At 43.1% G+C, this 21,021-nt stretch overlaps 3 protein-coding genes across 4 annotated transcripts in view; 2 read left to right on the top strand and 1 right to left on the bottom strand.

Annotated features, from left to right (window-relative positions):
* The window catches only part of RBBP5 (RB binding protein 5, histone lysine methyltransferase complex subunit), a 207,557-nt gene extending 207,025 nt beyond the window's left edge, over positions 1 to 532 (top strand). For both annotated transcript variants that reach the window (XM_056845625.1, XM_056845624.1), the window contains exon 15: positions 139 to 532. In XM_056845625.1, the coding sequence (XP_056701603.1) occupies positions 139 to 167 (29 nt within the window). In that variant the 3' untranslated portion in view covers positions 168 to 532. The remainder of the gene's footprint in view (positions 1 to 138) is intronic.
* Positions 533 to 8,261: 7,729 nt separating this feature from the next.
* On the top strand, positions 8,262 to 9,029 carry TMEM81 (transmembrane protein 81). The gene has a single exon (XM_056844830.1). It carries the CDS (start codon positions 8,262 to 8,264, stop codon positions 9,027 to 9,029), a length of 768 nt encoding a protein of 255 aa, XP_056700808.1.
* Positions 9,030 to 16,387: 7,358 nt separating this feature from the next.
* The window catches only part of CNTN2 (contactin 2), a 53,460-nt gene continuing 48,826 nt past the window's right edge, over positions 16,388 to 21,021 (bottom strand). The window contains exons 20-22 of the mRNA XM_056844829.1: positions 20,461 to 20,573; positions 17,425 to 17,593; positions 16,388 to 16,497 (exon numbers count right to left, since the gene is read on the bottom strand). Of these exons, the coding sequence (XP_056700807.1) occupies positions 16,388 to 16,497; positions 17,425 to 17,593; positions 20,461 to 20,573 (392 nt within the window). The remainder of the gene's footprint in view (positions 16,498 to 17,424; positions 17,594 to 20,460; positions 20,574 to 21,021) is intronic.

The raw sequence follows: 21,021 nt of genomic DNA, 5'->3' as shown, positions 1-21,021 counted from the left end.
CCAGTTGGAGAAAAACTTCCCCAGCCTCTCTGCATTCAATATCAATGTTTCTGTAGTATCTAGCTTCTGCTAATGCAAATTCTTGCTTGGCCTCTATTGAAAATATTGTCACCAGTGCTTGATCTTTTTTTTTTCCAGCCGGTGGCGGGATCTCAGAACTCTTATGAAGACATCCCCTATCCTACCTACCTTTTATTTCCTGCCTTGGCACCATAATGTGGAGTAAGATCAAGACGGTCAGACAGATAATGAACTGACCTTAAGTTAATATGGTAAGGACAAGTAACCGTGCTGCCTATGGATACAGGGAATGACATTTTAAAAGATGCAAATTATGGAAGAGGAAAATGTTCTCCCTCTGAACCTCTCTTATTGCTAACAGTGAAAGAAGGTGCTGACTCTCAGGAAAGAAGGTTTGTACAGAACCTGGTCGAACTGCTTTCTGTTTAGAACTCCCTAATTATAAAGATTCCTGACACAGGACAAAGAGATCACCACGCTGCCAAGCTGAGGTCTTGCATTATGTTTCTTTTACATACTCTGGTTTTGAAGACGATGAATTTAGATATTTTGTTTCCCCAAATACCTGTCACACTGCTGTGGATCCCAAGTACATTTCTACTGCGTTGTCGCTAGTTGAATTAGATGTCTTGTGTGCATCACTATATTATCTATTACCCACTCTGGCTTGCTGTAGTTGGTAGATATGCTGTTAATGCTGAGGTTCCCTTTGCATAACGTTGAAGGGTGACTGCCTACCTAGTTGCCTTTCTACTTGTGCGGGTTTGGAATAGACGCCTTGGATCAAGAAGTCTGCAGATAATGACCAGTTTACAAAGGGGTTTTCAGGGAACGGGTATTCAGTGCAAGAATCGAGGGGTGGAAGAGAGTGCTAAGCAGCCATATATCTAGATGGAGAAGGGAGGGCCTTGGCTATGGCATGTGGCAGAAGCACAAGTGACTTGCCCATCTCATCACGTTTGTGCATCTCATGCACACTGTAGAAATGCACACATTGTGCTCGGTTATCCCACACTTTGGGATATGCATGCGAAGTCATAGCAATTTCCTAACTTGAGAAAATAATTTTCCCCCTTCAGAATAGAAAAGTAAAAGCCCCTTTGCCCAGGTCTCCAAAATAATTTAACAAAATCCAGACGAATGTATTCATTAAGAACTTCCAAGGTCTGGAGGAGGTTCAAGTGTTGAAGAATGGGTGCTTAATTCCTGGCTGCAAACAACTGCTTTAGTTTTAGTGCTTTTACTTTCTGCATGTTGTTCCCCAAGGCTTCTCTTTCTCTAATGAAACCTTGACTTTAAGTCCTAAATATGTTAGTATAAATTTAATGATATCCCCGACCTCAGCCTTCCTTTCTCTCATCCTGCCACCGGCAGTCTGCCAGTCACCCAAAGACCTGATGGCTGCCAGGGAAACAATTGCTGTTCTGCATGGAGGGGGGGAGATGGAATCCAGTGTTCTTCCACAAGATTCTCCACTTCGTTTTCTGTGGTTCATTTTCTTTCACATTTTAAGAATTATTTAGATACTCCAATAGTTCGTACAAAACTGGACAGATGACAATTGCCTGCTAGTTATTTGTAAATTGCTGCTGTGATGTTAGCTTTTCTGTTTGTAAATAAAGAGGTATGTTTTATTTCTTAAACAGTGTGATCCATCCTTTTTATAGGGCCAGTCTTTTGAGAGATCTCTTTGACTCAAATGAAAGAAATATTTTGCTTAACAAGTAGTAAACATTAAAAGCTTCATAACAGTTGTTGTTGTTGATTATAGTAATTTATATAGCTAATAGTCAATATAGCCCCATCTGTGGATAATTAAATCTGCAGATGGGGTCCATGTAGACACAAAAGAGATATTTCTACAAACCTGGTGGGACACCCAGGTTTGTGGAGGGGGGAGCCCCAAAAGAGAACAGTTGTCTGTAAAAGTGCACACAACTTCTATTCAGATGAATGGGGCATGCAAGGAGAAGGAGGGTGGGGGAAAGGAGGAGAAGGCAGTGTCCTTTGCCCCCTTCAGCTGCCAAGGTAACAAAAGTGCAGGTGGCAGGTGAGTAGGTGCAGGACCCACCCGCTCTCCCTGCTACTGAGATGGCAACACTCTTCCCCCCCACCACCAAGGCAGCGACACTTGGGGTGGGCAGGGGAGGAAGTGCAGGGGTTGTGGCTCCCCCCCACCCCCGCAGCCACAGAGGTGGCAGCTCTGGAGGCAGGCAAGGGAAGGATGGGCTGAAGCCTGAGTGGCTGTGGGAGCAGCCCAGTGAGGGGGGGGGATGGGATTCCCCTCTGTGAATCTTGTGGTTCCTCACTTGTAATAATGATTATAGGTCCTTTGGAAGGAGGTTAAATTCAGATGCACCCCATTATTAAGTATAAAAAATTGTTTTCATGATGACATGCAAAAATCTTCTTCAGAACTGAGACAATGAAAATGTGCCGGCGTAGGCCAAGGGCTGGGCGGTGCCCGCAGTCCTCAGACGTGCGGGGGGGTATCTAGCCCCTTTCGGAGCAGGCAACAAAGATTCTGTTATCTCTCAAGGTTAGTATTCAGAGGCGTCGTCAAAACAGGCAGGAGTCAACGGCCGGAAAGATCAATCATAGCAGTAGCAAGAAGACAGGGAAATTGCACGGTTGCTTCCGCAAAGTGAAAGTGTGCCTGCACTGCCTTTATCAGTCAGTGCACTTCCAAGCTAGGCTTCATCCTGCAACGACTCAGCACCAGTTCTCTGTCTGCTTAGGCTTTCCAGGCGAGCACTCCTTCGCCTACCCTGCAAAACTATACGCTGGCGAGTCCTGATATGCCTATCAGGTTCAGGTGAGCTTGGAGGGCTGCCATTCTCAGCTTCCACTGCAGGAGTTGGGGGATGAGTAGCTTCTGTCTGCCGTTGTTCCATCTCTCTGCCTAGCTGTGGTTCCTGCTGAGTTGTTTCAGGCTCCTGTACTACTGACTGCAATGGAGGTACTGAAGGCCCAGAGGCAACCTGTTCCTCCACTTCAGCTTCAGAGTCCTCTGGGTCCTCAGCTCCGAAGGCAGGGCCCATGACAGAAAATGCCTGCAGAATGCAGAGTGTGAATAGTAAAGTTGAGTGGTAGAGTCCAAATAATACTCCTGCATGAACCTTCCCATTCATTGCTAACTTTCTGAAGTGGTTCAGGAATAGAGAGAGGACTTTTAAGCCTTTGGCATTATATCTTTACCTGACTGTTTTGCCAGTGTTGTTTAGATAATGAGTAAAGACCTTTCCACACCTTTTGGTTGATCCACCTGCTGTACTCTCTTTTGCTGTTTGTGAGGATTGCTGTGGTATACTGTTTAGCTGCTGCCAACTTTATTGCTGTATATTGGGCAGTGTTTTTTTTTTTAATTAATTTGCAAATCGTTGCTTTGGTTGGATTTTGTTAGCCACTTTGAACAAATTGTAGTTTAGAGAAGTGGAGCATAGATAATGCTCATTTAATAATATTGAGTAAAACGTGGAGAAAAGCAAAATGAAATGGCTGAAATGCGGCCACTCAAGATCAGAGTGGTTTCAGGTGTAACCGTGAGTCGAGGCTGCGTCTCCAAGCTACATACTTCTGTTAAGATGGCAGCTTGCTGTGGTGCAAGCCAACAATCCTTTGCTGCTCAACAATTGAACAGCTCTCCAGTGACATTTGATGAAATATCAACAGGCTGCCCTGCCTGTAGCTACCTTCCAAGGAGGAGGATGCCCACAGAGAACTTTCCTAGCAAGTGTGCGTGCCAAGCACCCATCACCTGTCAGTAATATAATTAGAGATAGGCGAGTTGCTGCATGCTTGGCCCAAAGCTATAGGGATTTTTTTGTTAGCACCTATTGAACACTCGGAAATGTGTGATAGGCACTGACGAGCATTCAGAGGGGGTCTTAGCAAAATGTACACAGGCACATGAACAAACAGCCCTTAGGTGCCTACTCCCATTCCTACCAGTCAGACATGCCCTTTTCAAGCCATAAGCCTTACTTTTTGGAAGTGGGTCTGGGAGATGAGATGGCTCGCAGAAGAGAGGCTAAGCCCTCCTCAGGGCCCCACAAATTACTCTTTGCAAATTTCTCCGTGAATAATTCTTGCCAGGATTGGTGGGAAATGTTAGTTTTCTTGGCCTCCCGAATTGAAAGGTGGGTGGTGAAAGAGAAAGGAAACTACAGTTCCCGCCAACCTTGGCAGGAAGTCATGCTAAATAAGTTTGGGAAAAGAAATGTACAGGGAAGAGAAAAGGCAGCCCTAGTCATCCGCCTCCCCTTATTCATTTGGAAAGCCTTGGGAGAGGGCTGGGTAGTGGTGGCATTTTGCAAGCCATTTCAAGTCAAGCCCAGGTTAAAAGAGGTATTTGCCCAACCCAAAAATTGTGCAAACATTTCAGGTGGAGGACGTTTGCCTTTTGGGCCCTGTTCCTTGATGTTTGTCGGTGTTACGAATCACAACATTTACGATATTCCTTTTTCTCCCCCATCCCATACAAGATATCTGAAGAAGTGAGCTGAGGCTCACAAAAGCTCATACCCTACCAGAAAATATTTTTGTTAGTCTTTAAGGTGCTACTGGACTCTTGCCCTTTTCTACTACTGCAGACAGACTAACACGGCTACCCACTGTGAATTAAGGTCAGAAAGAGAGAGAGCAGGCGGTACCCTGTCCAGTAACTCTGAATAAGAGAGCTGCATGAAACATCAGCACCTGTTCCTCCTGGAAGTTGAGTCTAAACCCTCAACTTGAGAAGCCAATATTTTCACAGCCAGTTTTTCAGCATAATGCACAACTGCCCACTTCCTCCCTCTACCACCCAGACGTAGTGTCTCAATCCCAGTTCTATACCTTTTCCTGTGGGTTGCTTGCTAATATCTGCAAGGGATTGCATGTGTGTGTGTGTGTGGGGGTGCCGCACATCATTGCCTCCCTAGGTCACTGTGCACTAAATGTGTGGCAGTGGGAAACTGTGACTCCCAAGTGAACATCTATCCTTGTGAACTGTAGCTGCTATCAATTGCATTTGGACTATGCAGTGAGGGTGACTGAATTAAAGCTGTCGTAGGTAGCCCTGCTGGGAGACATTGTCCCTGGGTTTCTGTACACAGAGGGAGAAAAGAAGAGGAAGTTGGTTAGAGAAGTACCCTTGGCCCCCTGCAGTAGCTAGATCTCAGGTGGCTAGAGCATTCTATTCGCTTCCTCCATCCTGGCTGGGGCCCAGTAGTAGATATGGGATTCCTGTGAGGTCTCTTGTTGTTCTGCTAAAACTTCAATAATTCCACGTACTCAGAGTTTGTCCAGAAGTAATCAAGAATTTATTGGATCATCAAACAGAACTTCTCAGTAGAATTCTCGGCTCCTGATACAGCATCAAGGCTAATTAATGAGCGTACATTCCAGTAGAGTCTAGTTTATAGCTTGTCAAGTCCCACTCTCTCCTCCAGGTGTCTTATCTCAAAGTTACAGCCTGGTTGCATCAGCTTCGCTGAGCTGTGAGAATTTCCACACAATGCCACTATGCACACACTGCCTCTCCTTGCCACCTCCTGGGCAGGAGAGTTCACCATATTATTACAATCCTTAACAATGACTACATTTATTTACATAATATACATTTTGACAGGCATTGAGACAACAATCCTGACAATTCCTTCTTCTCGGGTGGTTGGGCTGCTATGAGATTGGGCTGAGGATATGTACACACTTTAGGGCTGGCTTCTACCCCATGTCTGGTAGTTAATGGTGAGATACTTGGTGAATTTATCCCTAGATTCCTAATTAATGTTTTCCTTAATGCCAACATTGTGATAGCGCAGGGTGAGGACGTCTGATGAAACTACCTTCAAACACCGGTGTGAATGTAATGTGTTGGCTCCTCTATGTAATGCTACAGCTCAGCTGCAGAAGCCTGGTTTGTGACATCACAATTTGATGATAACGCATCAGTTGCACAGAGACATGAGTGACTGAGTGAACACCATGGAAAAGAGAAGCAGAAGCAGAACCCCTCTCCCGTAATGTGTGATGTTACCTTGGAGAAAAAAGAAGTTCCTTGTTTTATGGGATCCATCCCAGCATTTCCTGTGCTGCTTGTTTACTGCAAACCTTTGACTGTAGTTTTTGTCATGCCTTGCAAATTGAAAGTGCTCTAAATGTCAAGCCAAAATTTGGAAGGCAGCGTTGTGTAAGTATCACTTTCCTCTTGTTTCCCTGATATCCCACTAAAAAATGAGATTTTGGAGGGTTTAGTTCAGGGGCCCTGTTCTTAAATGTAGCACAATTTGGCCTTGACTTCTACAGTATTTTCTGCAAGGCGAACTTCATATTCAGTGGTTGCCTGTTCCTGTAGTTCAATAGTTTAGTAGTGTGATCTTAATCAGAATCCCGACAGAAGTCGGTTTCAGGTAGCCAGCTCAAAGTTGACATTCCGAGGTCAATGAGTACCCAACTTGCTGGGGGTGAAGTGTAGATGACTAGGGAAGGCAATGGCAAACCACCCCGTAAACTAAGTCTGCCTAATAAACATCATGATGTGACATCACCCATGGGTCAGCTCCCAGTCTGCAGAGAGTCACACCCAGTAGACCAGGGGATTCACGGACCCCCAGTCTCCTGAGTTACCTGAAGGACTGTCTCGCTCTTCCCATACTGTCCAGCACTCCTGTCCAGCCTCTCAAGCCCGGCTATCAGTGCCCCAAGGTGGGGGTGGGGATAGAGACAGGGCATTTTCGGTGGTGGCACCTCATCTTTGGAATGCTCTCCCCCTTCTCAGGCTCATCTGGCACCTACCTTACTGCCTCTTAGGAGCCAGGTTAAAATACCTCGTTCTACTAAGGCTTTAATTAGGGTTTTATCTTTTCAGCTGTCTTATGGTTTGCTTCTGATTGACTTGATTTATGAAGAGTTTTATGCTGATTTTATGGCTTGTTTTGTTTTTGTATTGATAATTTATAATTATTTTGTTTGTAATCTGCCTTGAGCAGAACTCCTGCGAGGTGACATAAACATCTCCTAAATAAATAAACACGGATTGGCGTTGGCAATCAGATATAAAACATCCATTTTAATTCCTTAAACAAATTATTCAAAGTTCTTTTAGCCTGGCAAAGGTGGTGATTTTGTGCTGTACAGTACTATACCAGGGTCTTCTCAAGACTCTTGATTTGGGGATAATAGCTTCCTGTTTTTCAAAGTCTTGAGTGAAATATTTTTTTCATGATGTCCCAATGTGGATGCCTGGGCAGACTGGAGTTTGTTTCTCAACCACAGAATCCCAGTTTGTGGGGAAGAAACAAACTCTTATTTGTTCAACTGCCCACATTTGAATGTCATGGCAGATTGGTGATTGTTTGAAGGATTCCAAGACCAGGAAGTTTGCAATTACACGAAAGGAGGAGGGAGGGAATACACAAGCATGTTAACAGGCAGGCTGATGTTCGTCACAGAAGTGTGTCATGACCTCTGAATTCAGCCATAGTGAATGAATGCTGCAGGGAGTTTTATACTGAACGTTGAATATTGATCTGCCCTCCTTCTGGTTATCCCTTTACCATCTCAAGTCACAGTTGCTACCTGATTGGAAAACCATCAAGGCTTGTGTTGAATGATTAAATTTGGTGCTGTGTAGACGTACAAGGATGAGAAATTAAATTAAACATTAATAAATTCCATTAATTTTTAACATGATCGATTGGGTCCAACATACTGCAAATAGAGCAGTGCCTGCAGAATGGGATTTTCCAGTTTCTTTCTTCTTCCACTGAACCTCAGAAATTCTGCTCCTCAGAGTCACAAACAGTATTGGGGGGATGAAGTGAAAGATCTGTAATGGGAAGGGGGGATCCGCAACAATTGTCTTCTCCTCTGCCAATGCAAGTGCCAATGGGCCAGCAGAAAAACCACTTTGGGTCCAACCCATTATTTTCATTGTGCAAAAATATCTGTGTTTGTAGGATGCAAACTGTTATATATTGCCTCCCACATAATTGTCGAATGAAGAATTGCATAATATGGAATACTAATAGCACATTCTCGCATAGTTTAAGTAGCCTGCTTATTAAATTGCCTTTTCTTTAGCAGTGTGTCACTTGAAGCCACCTTTGCTTTCTGGGGATTTCTCACATCTAGGGATCTGGCGCAAGAAGAGTGATCAGCTGTAAATGTCAGAAGTTTTTTAGAACATGTACAAAGAATGGCAGCTAGGATATTTAATCAGGCTACTAAAGGAATTCTAAAAGGACTCTTCAAGCACGATGAACACAGAAGCACATTTGACTTTTGGAACGGTGGCATTTGCCTTCTTTGTGCCACTCTCAATAGCTGCCATGGAGTTGGTAACCATTCCCAAAGAATTGAGCACTGCTACAGCTAGGCTCTTAGTTAGTTCGACCAGCTGTAGTGTCACCTGTGGCCTGGGTTATAAGGTAGAGAAATTATGTGACATTGGAGCAGATGGCAAAAGAAGATACTGCACCCAACGTCGATCTGAATGCTTGACCAACTGGCTTTGTGGAATGCAGCACTTCACTGTCCTTGTCGGTAAGCCGTTTAAGCTCAGCTGCCTGACCACTGAGGAGATTGGCCCTGAGACTCAGAGCTTTCGCTATACCTGGAGGCTGGCCAGAGGTATCATCACCACAGACGATGCTCTTTTTGTGCCTTTCAAGACTCCCAGCTACATCATTGAGCTTTCCCCAGCTGAAGAATACGATGCAGGGACTTACAGATGTGATGTGCAGTTCATGAAAAACTATAAACTAGTCAAGAAAATCTATTTTGGGCTTCGCGTGATCCCTGGTAACTTGGTGGATCTCAACTTTGAAAAATCCTTGATTCAGGAACAGAAACCAGAAGCTGAGAAAGAAAATAACCAGCAGAACACAACCATTGTTCTTCTCAAGTGGCAGCATTATTCCTGGCGACAAAGAGCGTTGCTGTTGTTTCTGGTAGGCATTGGAAGTGGTGTTTTAGGAGGGGTCTTGTTGGGTACCTTTCTGCATTGTTTGCTGAAGAAATCATAGTAAATCTGAAAGTGTAGACAAATGAACTTCATTATCTTGCCTTGCTAAAAATAATGTTCTGTACCTTCATGACTGGAAAATTCAGTCCAACTGGAAAATATTTTTGAAGACTTTTCAGTAATACTTAACTTTGTTTATAGACTCTGTCAGTCTAAATCAAACTGAGATACATAACTGAAAATTTTCATTGACTCTGCATGTCCAAGTGTCTCCTTCCAGCCAGCTCTCTGAGGCTTCTGCTTCCACTACCAGTAGGTTACTATACTATTATTTTTTAAAAAGATCTCCCAAAGTGAAGCAGGGATTCCTGCATAAGCATCCACACCCAGTTGCATTCATGGGGCCAGAGGCAAAATAAACATCTGTGTCATGGAGGGACCTTGGCTTTGATTTCGAATTTATTGAGTTCTGTTAGAGGGAACAAAAATGATATAGCTCCATTTTTGTTATGCCCTATTCAGTTTGTTGTTCTGCTCCCCACCCCCTTTGATATAGAATTGTGTTGTCCTGTGCTGGTTGTAAGAGGTTGGGTTTCTACATTTTATCTGGTTTTATTTCATGGTTGCTCTACAGTGTAAAAGTGGGGTCCCTTTAGAGTTGCCAACCTCTAGGTGGGGCCCGGGGATAACCCGGTATCACAACCAATCTCCACATGACACGGATCAGTTCCCCCGGATAAAATGGCTGCTTTGGAGTGTGGACTCTATGGCAACTTCCCTGAAGAGGTTCCTCCCCTTCCCAATCCCCAACTTGCCCAGGCTGTACCCCCAAATCTCCAGGAATTTTCCAACATGGAGTTGACAACCATAGGTATCTGTGGTATGTGCCAGCAGTTTTCCTGTTGCCTGCCAAGCGTTTTTTAAAAGTGGGCACGGCCAAGTGGGGCTTTTACCTAGCAGGGCTTCTGATCAGACACTGGAGAGCTGGTTGGCTGTGCAGATTAAAAACAAATACTTCAGTGGCAGGTGCCACCACAGCACAAGGATCTTCAGAGCCAGTGTGGTGTAGTGGTTAACCTCACTTCCTGACATTTTGTTGTTGGCTCCAACTCCTGTGGCAGCCATTTCTCGGTTGTCCCCGTTCCCTTGTGTCAAAATTCCAAAGGTGCCCATAGGTTCAAAAAGGTTGATGACCCCTGGTGTAAAGAGAGAAGTGAGGTTTGGCCCCAGAAAAGCTACAACAGCTTGTCCTAGCTTACCATAAATAATGAATTAAGCAGTAGTCATTTTCAGGAGAACTGTCTCGGTTCTGTGTTTGTGTTGTGTTACTACCATATGATAGCAGCGCCGGCTGTCAGAAGACAAGCACCAAAACCCCAAGAAAAGGGGCAGTGGGGGAAAACCAAGAAACCTTAGATGTGCTCCTAGCCAAAGATAATGCCCATGGCAGAACTCAGCCCACAAATCATTGTTCCCAAACTAGGTAACTAACCCCAGAAATGTAACCATGCATGTAAAGGAACAGGTTGGAACAACAATTATATAATCAGTTTGTGAAGGCATGACTAAACGGTCAAGAGTGTATAGGTTTCACAGTACTTGAATAAAAGGGGCCAGTGCACCTGCCGAAGTGTGGATCAGCGGTTTCCCCTGCTTTCAGGTTTGCTGCTGCTCGCTCATGCTTAACATTTATAAAAGGTTGCTGTTGCACCCTGAATTGTCCAGCTGTGATACAACAGCATTGTCAAGTTTCTGACTGCACTGCCATCCTTTTGGTTACTGCCATCCTTTTGATTACAACTTATACCGTCTGGTGGAAAGAAGTCACACCTGAGAAGCTTGCTAAATCTTTAAAGATCTTTATTTAAGAACTGCGTGCTACTGTAGCCAATAACTTTTAATCATAGTATGCTTACAATGCTTGCTCTTTTATTGTTTGTTTTCTTTAAAAAAATAGTGTACAACAAAATTATTGAAAAGAAACTGCCCCTATTTTCCTGTACAGTACAGTCCGAGTAGAAGTAGCAAAGCAGGGTTGTTATATGTGGCGGTAGGTTTTCGAGTGCAAGGGTGTACTTAAGATAATGCAAGGCCTCAATGTGTTCCTTAGGCAAAGGCAGGAAGCAGAGAGTCCTGTTCAGTATCAAAAGCCTGCAGTCAACTTTGTCATAGTAGTGTGGCTACGGTAGGCCCCCATTGCAGGCTATGGGGCACTCGGCCTCAAATGCAGGGTTGTAGTTTTTAGGTGTACAGACATACAGTGAGAGTACCCATCACTGGCACAGAAACATACTCCTAGGGGCCAACTGAATGACCACTGAGCCTGTTGCAGCCCCTTCATTTGATTATGGTCACTGAACTGCTTCCTAAAACAGGAAAAAGATGCTTTTGAATGAAACTACTGGTCACACCTGCCACAACACACATCAATGACTTCCCTAACTTTGCTTGACCGTTGATGCTGAATCTGGAGAAAACCTCAAACCAATAATACACACAAATATTTAAAGGAAGGTAGGCAAAACAGATTTCTGCTAAAAATGCGGTTATAAATGTTGCAGCACTTAAAATGAGTAAAATGAATGTTCAAAGCAATATTGATGACTTTAAGGGGCACGGATATCAAAAGTCCTCTGAATCAAATAATGCTCTGTTATGTTAGTGTTTACAAAACTGCAATGTGCAGTTGCAACAGAGAAGACATTGCAATGGTCTCTTCAGTTCTTGTGAAAGCACTTCTGATAATGTTCTGTTAAAGTTCAACTCTTTTAGGAGTTAAATGGATTTAGAATTGCAACCAATAGGTGGATATGGCACATTCAGGACATGGGGAAAATGTACGCTTGCATTCAGTTCTTAAATTTCTGGCTTAGGGAAACTGCAAGCATACTGGAATGAAATGCATCTGGGGACTGGCCTATCCGTGAACACATGAAAAGTCCCTGTCTCAACATCAGTACCCATCAATCACCTGTTGGGGTTGCTGAATATAGAGTTCCAACTCTACACAGCAGCCTTTTGCTTGGGCAGTGGAACCAAGCTACATGTGGAAGTATTCACTAGATTGTGATGAACATTTTTTCCATGCCATGAAATGTCTTGAAATGCTGATGCAGTATATAAGCTTGAATGTGTACTATAGTTTTATTTATAGATGATATGGTGGGGTTATGAATGTAAATGTAACATAAGGAATACAGTTGAATGAATGAGAAATAACACATTCTAGAAAAACAAAACAAAATAGTACATATAAATATACACATCCACATACAGACAATAACAGGGATATAATAATATGCCACCATGGAGTAGCAGTGCATGTTTTAAAATACTGTTTAGTTTTAATTATATTAGACTGTCAGTCTGAAAATATCAGTCACAAGAGTGACACTCGTGGAAACAGTCAACTTGTCATGTGGGAGATCCTTTCCGTTCAATATGTCATATGTGAAGTTTGTTCATGGGATGAAGTTCAGCAAAAGAAATGTATGGAAAATGTATTGACTTTCCTCACGAGGAAAAGTTAACATTTGCTAATGTTCAGTTAACTCTGGTTCCATCCCATTCCCACATTCTGCAAACTGCAATGCATTATCTCAGCAGCACAGCCGCTGATAACAGTAAAAGATTCCTTCAGCACAGTGCTCAGTTTCTTTGAAGTCAAGCAGAATTGACGTCTTCTGGCTTAGATGCCAGAATACACTTAAATATGCATCTTTCCATTTCCCTGGAGTAATGACCATTATCAGTCACTGTATACAGCAGTCTAAAATACACTTTGCCAAAACACATCTACACACTGCACAAATGCCTATTTCTTGCATGCTTTTAGATAAGGTCATGAAACAACGATCCTAGACTACAACATGGCTGTGTTCCCCCTTCCTAATTCTGCCTGGTTGGGACAGTTGCCCTTTCATGCCTGCTGTGTCCATTAATTCTTTCTGCTGTCAAAATCTCAGCAAGGGGAGAAACAAAACAAGCAACATATTAAATGCAAAAAGGTAACATGTTCATAGCACTTGAAAGTCTTCCAAGTGCTTCATATGCACTATTGTTTCAGTAATCCTAACAAACAACCCTGGAAGGGAAGTCAGTAACACTGGCCCCATATTATTGATGGTGGAGAGATTGTAGGTTTTCTGAAGCGACCTAAGTGAAAGTGTGGCAGAGGCAAGTTTTGAACCAAGAAATTGTTGGTTAACAGCTCAGTCTCTTTGCCACTCTGCTGCACTGACACCCAAAGAAGATGCTTCCAACAGATCGCCACAAGATGGTTGATACTATTGTCACACTTATTTCTCCCATCCTTGAAAAAGAAGTGATGGGAAAGGCAGCCTAGGTTGCCAGACCCTCTTCTCAGCTGGAGGAGGAAGAGGAAATAGCCAAGGTCCTCTTGGGAGGGAACAAAAGAGATAGAAATAGCAACTTTTCCAGGGAAAACGTTCTCGTCTAAGGGGGTGGGGCATATGTGTCCACATTGGGTACAGAATTTTGCCCTGCTCCTCCCCCTACTCCAGAGAATGAAAAGCATTTTCATGGCCTCCTTAACAGAAACAACACATCATCAAACTCAGCAGTGATGGATGGGGGAGTACCAGGACTTGTTTTGACTATTTGACCATAACTGTTTTGAACATAATGCAAAGTACTGGCATCATACTGATTCATGACACTAGTTAAGTTACTCTACAGTTGTCATATTGCCAGAGAAGACCAGACTGTAGCAGAAAAAGAAATTAATACAGTAAAAAAAATTAAAAATATATACAGTGCAAGACCATGATTCACATCACACTTTTGGGAATGGTGCTAGTAACCCAGAAAGGCAATTCCAAGCAAGGCTCACACAGCTTTTCAGAAAGCCAGTGGTTTTGGATCTGAGAAGCCCAAGTTCTAACTTCTGCTCAGTTCTGAAACTCACTGGGTGGTCTTAGACAAGTCTCTCTCAATCACATGGTTGTTACAAGTCTAAAATGCTTCTCAGATCCTTAAAGGGATGAAGAAAACGTTGAAAAATAGTAACAGCAGTAACCAATCTGCAAAAAAACCAAAAATATACCAAATTTTCAACAAAAATAGAATAACTATTAACATAAAACATACAAATATATCTATAAACTTATATTTGAGCAGAAGATCTTCTGTTAGAACTATTGTAACAATCCACATAAAAGCAAAAAAAAAATTGCAGAAGGGCCAATTCACTCTTTAAGTAAAAGTAACTCAGTATTTACATGAGTACCCAGCTTACTGGGGGTAAAGGGAAGATGACTGGGGAAGGCACTGGCAAACCACCCCGCAAACGAAGTCTGCCCTGGAAACATAGGGATGTGACGTCACCGCATGGGTCAGGAATGACCCAGTGCTTGCACAGGGGACCTTTACCTTTACCTAAACCATGAAGGAAAAACATACATCTCTAACCACTTCAGGCCTGGCAGTGGACATGAAACCAATCATGGCTCCTTGACACACGGCCACTCCTGAGTGTTTAGAGATCCACATTTTCCCTTCCTAGATTTGTGGCTCTGAGCTCTCTCCAGGATAAAAATGCAATGAGGACAAAATGAACCAATAAGCTTTTTGCATAAACTGTGAATCAGCAAAAATTAAGATGAGAACATGGATTCTACTAAAGGAGGATGGCATCCATACCAGGTTCCAATTGACTATGAAGAGTACACCAACATTGTTCATCTTGTAGCTCTGCCATATCAATCAGCCCTGCCTGCGCACAGGAAGGCCCCGCTGGCCGCTCCCAGGCTGCAGAGAAGGTGCGCGGGCTGGCGGTGGGGCCCTGCCTGCGCGCAGGAAGGCCCCGCTGGCCGCTCCCAGGCTGCAGGGAAGGCGCGCGGGCCGGCGGCAAGTTCCCCCTCCCCCACTACCGTATTGACCCGTGTATAAGCCGGGTTGGGTTTTTTCAGCTTTTTTTGGGCTGAAAAACTCGGCTTATACGCGAGCATATACGGTAATATGATTCCAAGATTAATCTTATTAGTTAATTTAAAAGGCACTGGGAGCACAAGTTCTATGTCTTCCCCTTCCTTCCTTCCTTCCTTCCTTCCTTCCTTCCTTCCTTGCCGGAAGATGCTAAGAAATTAACCAGCTAAGCATATCCATAAAAAGGGTTTAAGTCCCCAAAGAACAGTCTGAGAAAACAAAGCTGTTAAACAGTAATCTCATGGCTGAGATCAGGTATTCAGTACTATTCATCAGTTCAGAGAATGATCAGGGCACCAAGTGTGCTGACTTGTGAGGGTCAGAGGCAGCATAGCCTGAGTTGGGGTAGCTGCTGGGTCCTGGGGCTTCTGGCAGGGCCCACTGTCACCAACCCCCTGCCCATGCACCTTTCTCCCACCCATCCATGTGTGCACACATAGCCCACCACCATCAAGGAAAGGGTATGCAGGTGGTGGTGTGGCACAAAGGTAGGCATCTTGGGATAACAGAGGAGGGGAGGGGAGCACTCTCCCCAAAAAACCCAGAGGACTTCCTTGGGTATTCCTTGTAGATGAAATGGCATGTCAACTTAATGAATAAATCTAACTCTCAGATCCAAGCCCTGTCAATGAAACGTTGGATAGATGATACTGTGCCTTATGGGGAGGTGGAAATTGGCTTCTACACTGGTCTTCTTTGTCTACCATATTCAAATGCCCCTGCAGGCCTAATCCTGAACTATTTCTTGATGCAAAACCTTTGGTTCCTCTAGTGGGCATCATCTTTATTTCAAGAACTCTGTAAGAGTGTAAAAAAGAAGGAAAGAAACAAAAATAAAACAAAAGTGCTCAATGATAAATATTGAGATATGGGTGACCAATGAAAGATATTCCTCTAGGCATAAATGTGCTCTTGGCCTACAGCAGTACAGTGTGAAAGCCAAATCAGGAGACAACTGTGATGTTCTCAGCATCAGTGGTAAACCATCCATTTTCTCACTTCTTTGAACCCATTCACCCTTTACCTTTGAGCATAGTCCTTGGTTCAATTTTGGCTGCAACTGGGAATGATAGAGCATGCTTATCACTTAAAACCTTTCCCTACCTGGTACTGTATTTACTTGCTTTTAAAAAAAAGATCAAGTTTTAGGAGTCTGATTATTTTTGTACATGGCTTTGTAAGGCAGAAAAATCTACTGAATACAGTACTATGAGACATCCGGTTTCCAGAATTCACCCTTTTGTTTCTTCAGGTAAAAAACAACAACTTTGATTGGTTAAAGTCTCATATCTTGTATGAAATGTTCTATTTTCTAAAAAGAAGAAGGAGAAGGTAAGTTTTCCTCTTCAGTCCTTTTCTACTAGTCACTCCCTGCTATGCAGCTGTGTTAGAAATTTGTAGTCCTGATGGTCAACTGCTCCTGCTAGATTAGGAGGAATATTATCCGGTAGCCCTCCGTCATAGAGACTGGGATCAGAGCTCCAAGTAGCCAAACAGGGCCAACATTACTACAGAGTGAGTCAGGGAAACCACAGTATGTTCTACTGGATGGCCTGCAGAATTTTCTACCATCATACTTGTAACTGCAAGAAAAGAAACAGCTCAATTTAGTTACCAAAAAAAATAGAGGACAATCATTGGTATTGCTGCAATCATCTCAACATCAGCAGAATTAATAGGTCTATTGCTACTTTCTGTTAGGTTTCTGTCAACCAACCACTAATGCATTAATGATTTACTCAGTGAATGCTAGTGTAAAAAAGTTGTCAATTTTATAATCACTTTCCCAATTTTGATACAAAGCTTGCTTCTGTTTTGTTCTGATCCAAACACTTTACTTTCTGTCTTAGTTTCAGCCATAACTCTTGTTACAGCCAGCAACTGGCCTTGGTTCTATGGAATTTTGCCAGATTATCGACATAGGTTTCAAAAGAGTTTGCTTAACTCTTCAGAGAATTTGCAGTTAATCTGAGGCCTCCTTTTACAATTTCTGCTCCCAGACTGAACCATGACTTCCTCTCTTGCTTTACACACCATCTTTCTATGCATCCTCAATACAGTAAGATCATTGATGGCTACATCCTGGCTACATCTATGTTGCCAAGCAATGGGTCAGCCATCAATCTCAATACAAAGCACAGCATTCTTGAGAATGGATTCCAGGCCCCTTGTCTCCCAGATTGGTGAGATCACTGCCAAACCAAAATGCACTTGAGAAACAACTGAGAGTAGTTTGCTTAAGAACTGATTGATTTGGTGGTCAGGCAGGGCCTCTAAGTTTCCACCTAAGGAGGGGCACTCAAACTGCCATTGTCCCTTTAACAGAGTAAGAAGGAAAAGGATCTGGTACCACAGCCTTTGTTCTTTTCCAGATGATGCATAAAGAGAGAGCAAAGTAAGGCAATGAGAGAGCAGATAAGCTTTCATTTTTTCCTTGATGAGTTTGCCATCTGAGATTGTCCACCCTTACATGGCTGAGAATACATGAAGGAAGAAAAGAGGAGACACACCGCTGTTTCTGAGAATGTGCACCTGTGCTGGGACTCCATCTCCTCCTGGCCCAGTTGTCCTAATTTGCGCAGTGGCATGAGCAGAGTCTTCTGGAAAGGGAACTTCAATCTGATTATTGTTGGCTATGTACAGTTTAGGAGTGGAGTGCGAGTCCTGCTTGTACAGCATCTAAGGCAGAAAGATAATTTGAGGCTCGTTTTTTAAGTCCTTAATTGTCAGAATCCCCCCCATATACACATTTACAAACCTGTAACCACAAGAGTAGTGCGCCTATTTCTCAACTCCTGAGAGATTTTCAGTGTCATTTTATGCATATATGAAAAGGAAGCCAAATAACTCTGCAAAGGACTGCAGTCAGAATCAACACCAACTATACATCCTAAGAAAATGTAAAATTCCAACAGATGCAGACCCAAAGCCCATAGACCCTGATCTGACAAGAATAGCCAACCATACCCAGAGTTATTTTTCAGGGGACCATATGCCTAATACATCATCTAGTCTTTTAATGGTCCTTTTGATCCAGCTTCTGTGATGGGAATTGAGTTTTGACAGTTTTGACCATGAAGGCCACTACTTGTGCCCTGAATCCTGCCCATCCTGATTGCTAAATCCATGTAAGGACCACATCAACAAGCCCTTGATATCTGTCATCAACCAATCACTAACTCAGGGGCATCTTCCCTTGGCCACTCAAAGAGGCGATTATCCACCCACTACTTTAAAAATCGTCCCTACTAGAGATGTGCATATCAATATGCTGAATTAACACCCTCAAATACCATTTCAGCATTTTTCAGGTCTCCCCCCGCCCCCAGCATTAAAAAGGCTCAGATAAGAGGAAGGCAGGTACATTCCACAGAATGGAAAATGGTGGTGAGGGCCGAAGCAACCCGAATAATGCTGAATAAATTCAGCATTATTCAGATCCGCTTTTTGGGGTGGGGGTGGGTGCTTTTTTTTGCTGCCTTTAAAAAAAAAAGACTCAAAAATGCAAAAAGGTATTTTTGGGGTTTTAAAAAAAATTGGCATATTGATATTTTTTTTAAAGTAGTGGGATGATTTTTTAAGTTGTAGATGGATAATTGCCTCTTTGAGTTGCCAAGGGAAGATGCCCCTGAGTTAGTGACTAATTTATGACAGACACCAAGGGCTCATTGCTATGGTACTTACATGATTTTAGCAGCCAGGGTGGGCAGGATTCAGGGCACAAGTATTAACCCTAAAATTTTTGAAAAATCCGGGTATTCCAAATATTTCTACAAATTTCAGGTTTAATAAACCTAAACCTGAAAAATACCCCAAAAAACTCAGTGCGCACCCCTAATCCCTACAGAAAAATGACATGGCAAATGATTGTGCAGTCTCTGGGCAAAGTGATTGAGACAGTGGTAGTAGACCAACTCCAGGTCTTTTTGGATAACTCATCTGGCCCTGATGGCTTTAATTGACAACCTTTGTCTGAATGTAGACAAAATCCATGCCTCTTTGTTGCTCCTACTGGATTTATCTGCAGCCTTTGATACAGTATATCTTGCCATTTTCTTGAGGGATCTGGAGGCAGAAGTAGGGGATGTGCTTTGGACTGGTTCAAATCATCCCTTACTGAGTACGGTCTGTGAAGTCTGGTTGCTGTTGGATACCAGTTATCATCAGTGTGGGACCTATCCGGTGTGGGACCTATCCTGTGGCATTCCACAGGGTGTAATCCTATCCCCCCCCATGCTATTCAACCACTGTGTAAAGCTCTTAGGACAATTTTTTTGTAGTTTTGGGGTTGGCTGTCATCAGTATGCTGACGATACCCAGCTCAATATCAACCGAATCTCCTGGTAATATAGTAGAGATTCTGAATCACTGCTTGTCTGCTGCGGCTAAATGGCTAAGAGTGAACAAATTGAAAATAAATCCTGACAATACAGAGGAAATGCTGGTTGGGAAGGCAGAGATCTTGAAAGATATTGCACTTCCCATCTTCAGAGTGGTTAAGCTGACCCTTGCTGACTCAGTTAAGAGCCTAGGGGTTGTACTGGATCCAACATTACAGCTGGAGAAGCAAGTTGGTGCAGCTTCAAAAAATGCATTCTTCCAACTCAGTTTAGCCCAGAAGTTTGCCCCGGCTATGACTCAGATGATCTGGCCACCTGGATCCATGCCATGGTAACATTGAAACTAGACTGCTGTAAGGCACTGCACATAGGTCTCCCCTTGAAGTCAACTCAGAGACTCCACTTGGTTCAGATTGATGCAGATTGGTTTTTATCAGGAACTAGGTGGTGCATGCATATGACTCCCATTCTGCAGTCAATACATTGGTTACCCATCAGTTACTGGTTTCAATCAAAGGTATTAGTTATCACATACAAAGCTCATCAAGGCCTTGAACCTTCATATCTGCAGGACTAGCTTTCCCCAATGCTTCATCACAACTTCACTCATTGGAGCAGGGCCTTCTGCAGGTGCTAACTTGGAAATAGGCAAGATCAACAACTGCCTGCTCATATGCTTTCTTTGTTGTGGCCTTATGGAATGGCCCACCTGATGAGGTCAGGAAGGCTCCCACTCACCTGGCGTTCTGCAAACTGTGCAAAATTGAATTATTCAGGAGGGCATTTTTACACAGGTAGTAGTGATGTACCATAATGGAATGGTTCGGAAAGATGTTTTAATAAAGGGAAAGGGAGTGTGGTTTATAATACTGGGTATAGTAAATACTATCTGTTTCTGTATGTATTATCTTACTGTGTAATTTCTGCATCGTTTAACAAGACATGTTAATACTTATGCTTTGTTTCAGATTTCAGCAAACTTAATCCTCTTACATTGCTTATTGTATAACCCATCCTGTTGATTGTATTGCCTTACACTGAATAGTTCGCCCTAAGTTTCATTGAGAATGGTGGACTATAAATAACGTAAATAAATTAATAAATAATGCTGCCCTGGCTTAAGAAATAATTGAGAAGGCACTTGAAGCCATTATATTGCACTTCAAAAATGTGAAATCCCTGAGTCAAGAGAAAGATCTAAGTTACCTTATACCCAGTGACAGAAGATTCATCTGCCTTTGCAATCACAGGATCCCATCTGATGTTTACACTGGAGCTGGTAAATTTCCAGGAGATGTTGTCAGGTGGCCTTCTTGGTGCTAGAAGATACACACTGGTGAAGAGTTTTACTGAGGCAACAGAAAGCCAGCTAGAGGTATCCAGCCTATATTTGGCTGCCACATTCCAACCATTTCCTCCCATCTCCCACCTAACTCATGAATCAATGAGCCAGGAGAGAATCTCTCTTTCTCTCCAAAGGGTTTGCTTCTCATTCTTCTCTGCCTTTCTTTCCCATCTCCTCTCCTCTCTAGACACCATTTTGTTTGTCTCTTATTCTAGGGTCACACCTTGCCTGTCTTTTTCACTTGCTTGTCACTGCCTTTCTCCTCATGTGTCTCTCTGCCCTGACACATATGATTTTTTGACTTGTCTTTTGCCACCACAACCATGATATATTCAAAGTTAAGAAAATATTTATTTAAATCCTGCTGATTACTTAGTAAATGGAAAGGCTAAGGAAATCACCTGTGGGCTGGCCTTTCACAA

The sequence above is a fragment of the Euleptes europaea genome, chromosome 2 (assembly GCF_029931775.1).
Source record: "Euleptes europaea isolate rEulEur1 chromosome 2, rEulEur1.hap1, whole genome shotgun sequence".
NCBI lineage: Eukaryota > Metazoa > Chordata > Lepidosauria > Squamata > Sphaerodactylidae > Euleptes > Euleptes europaea.
The sequence above is the reverse complement of the archived record's forward strand: the minus strand, read 5'-3'. Positions and strand labels throughout refer to the sequence as shown.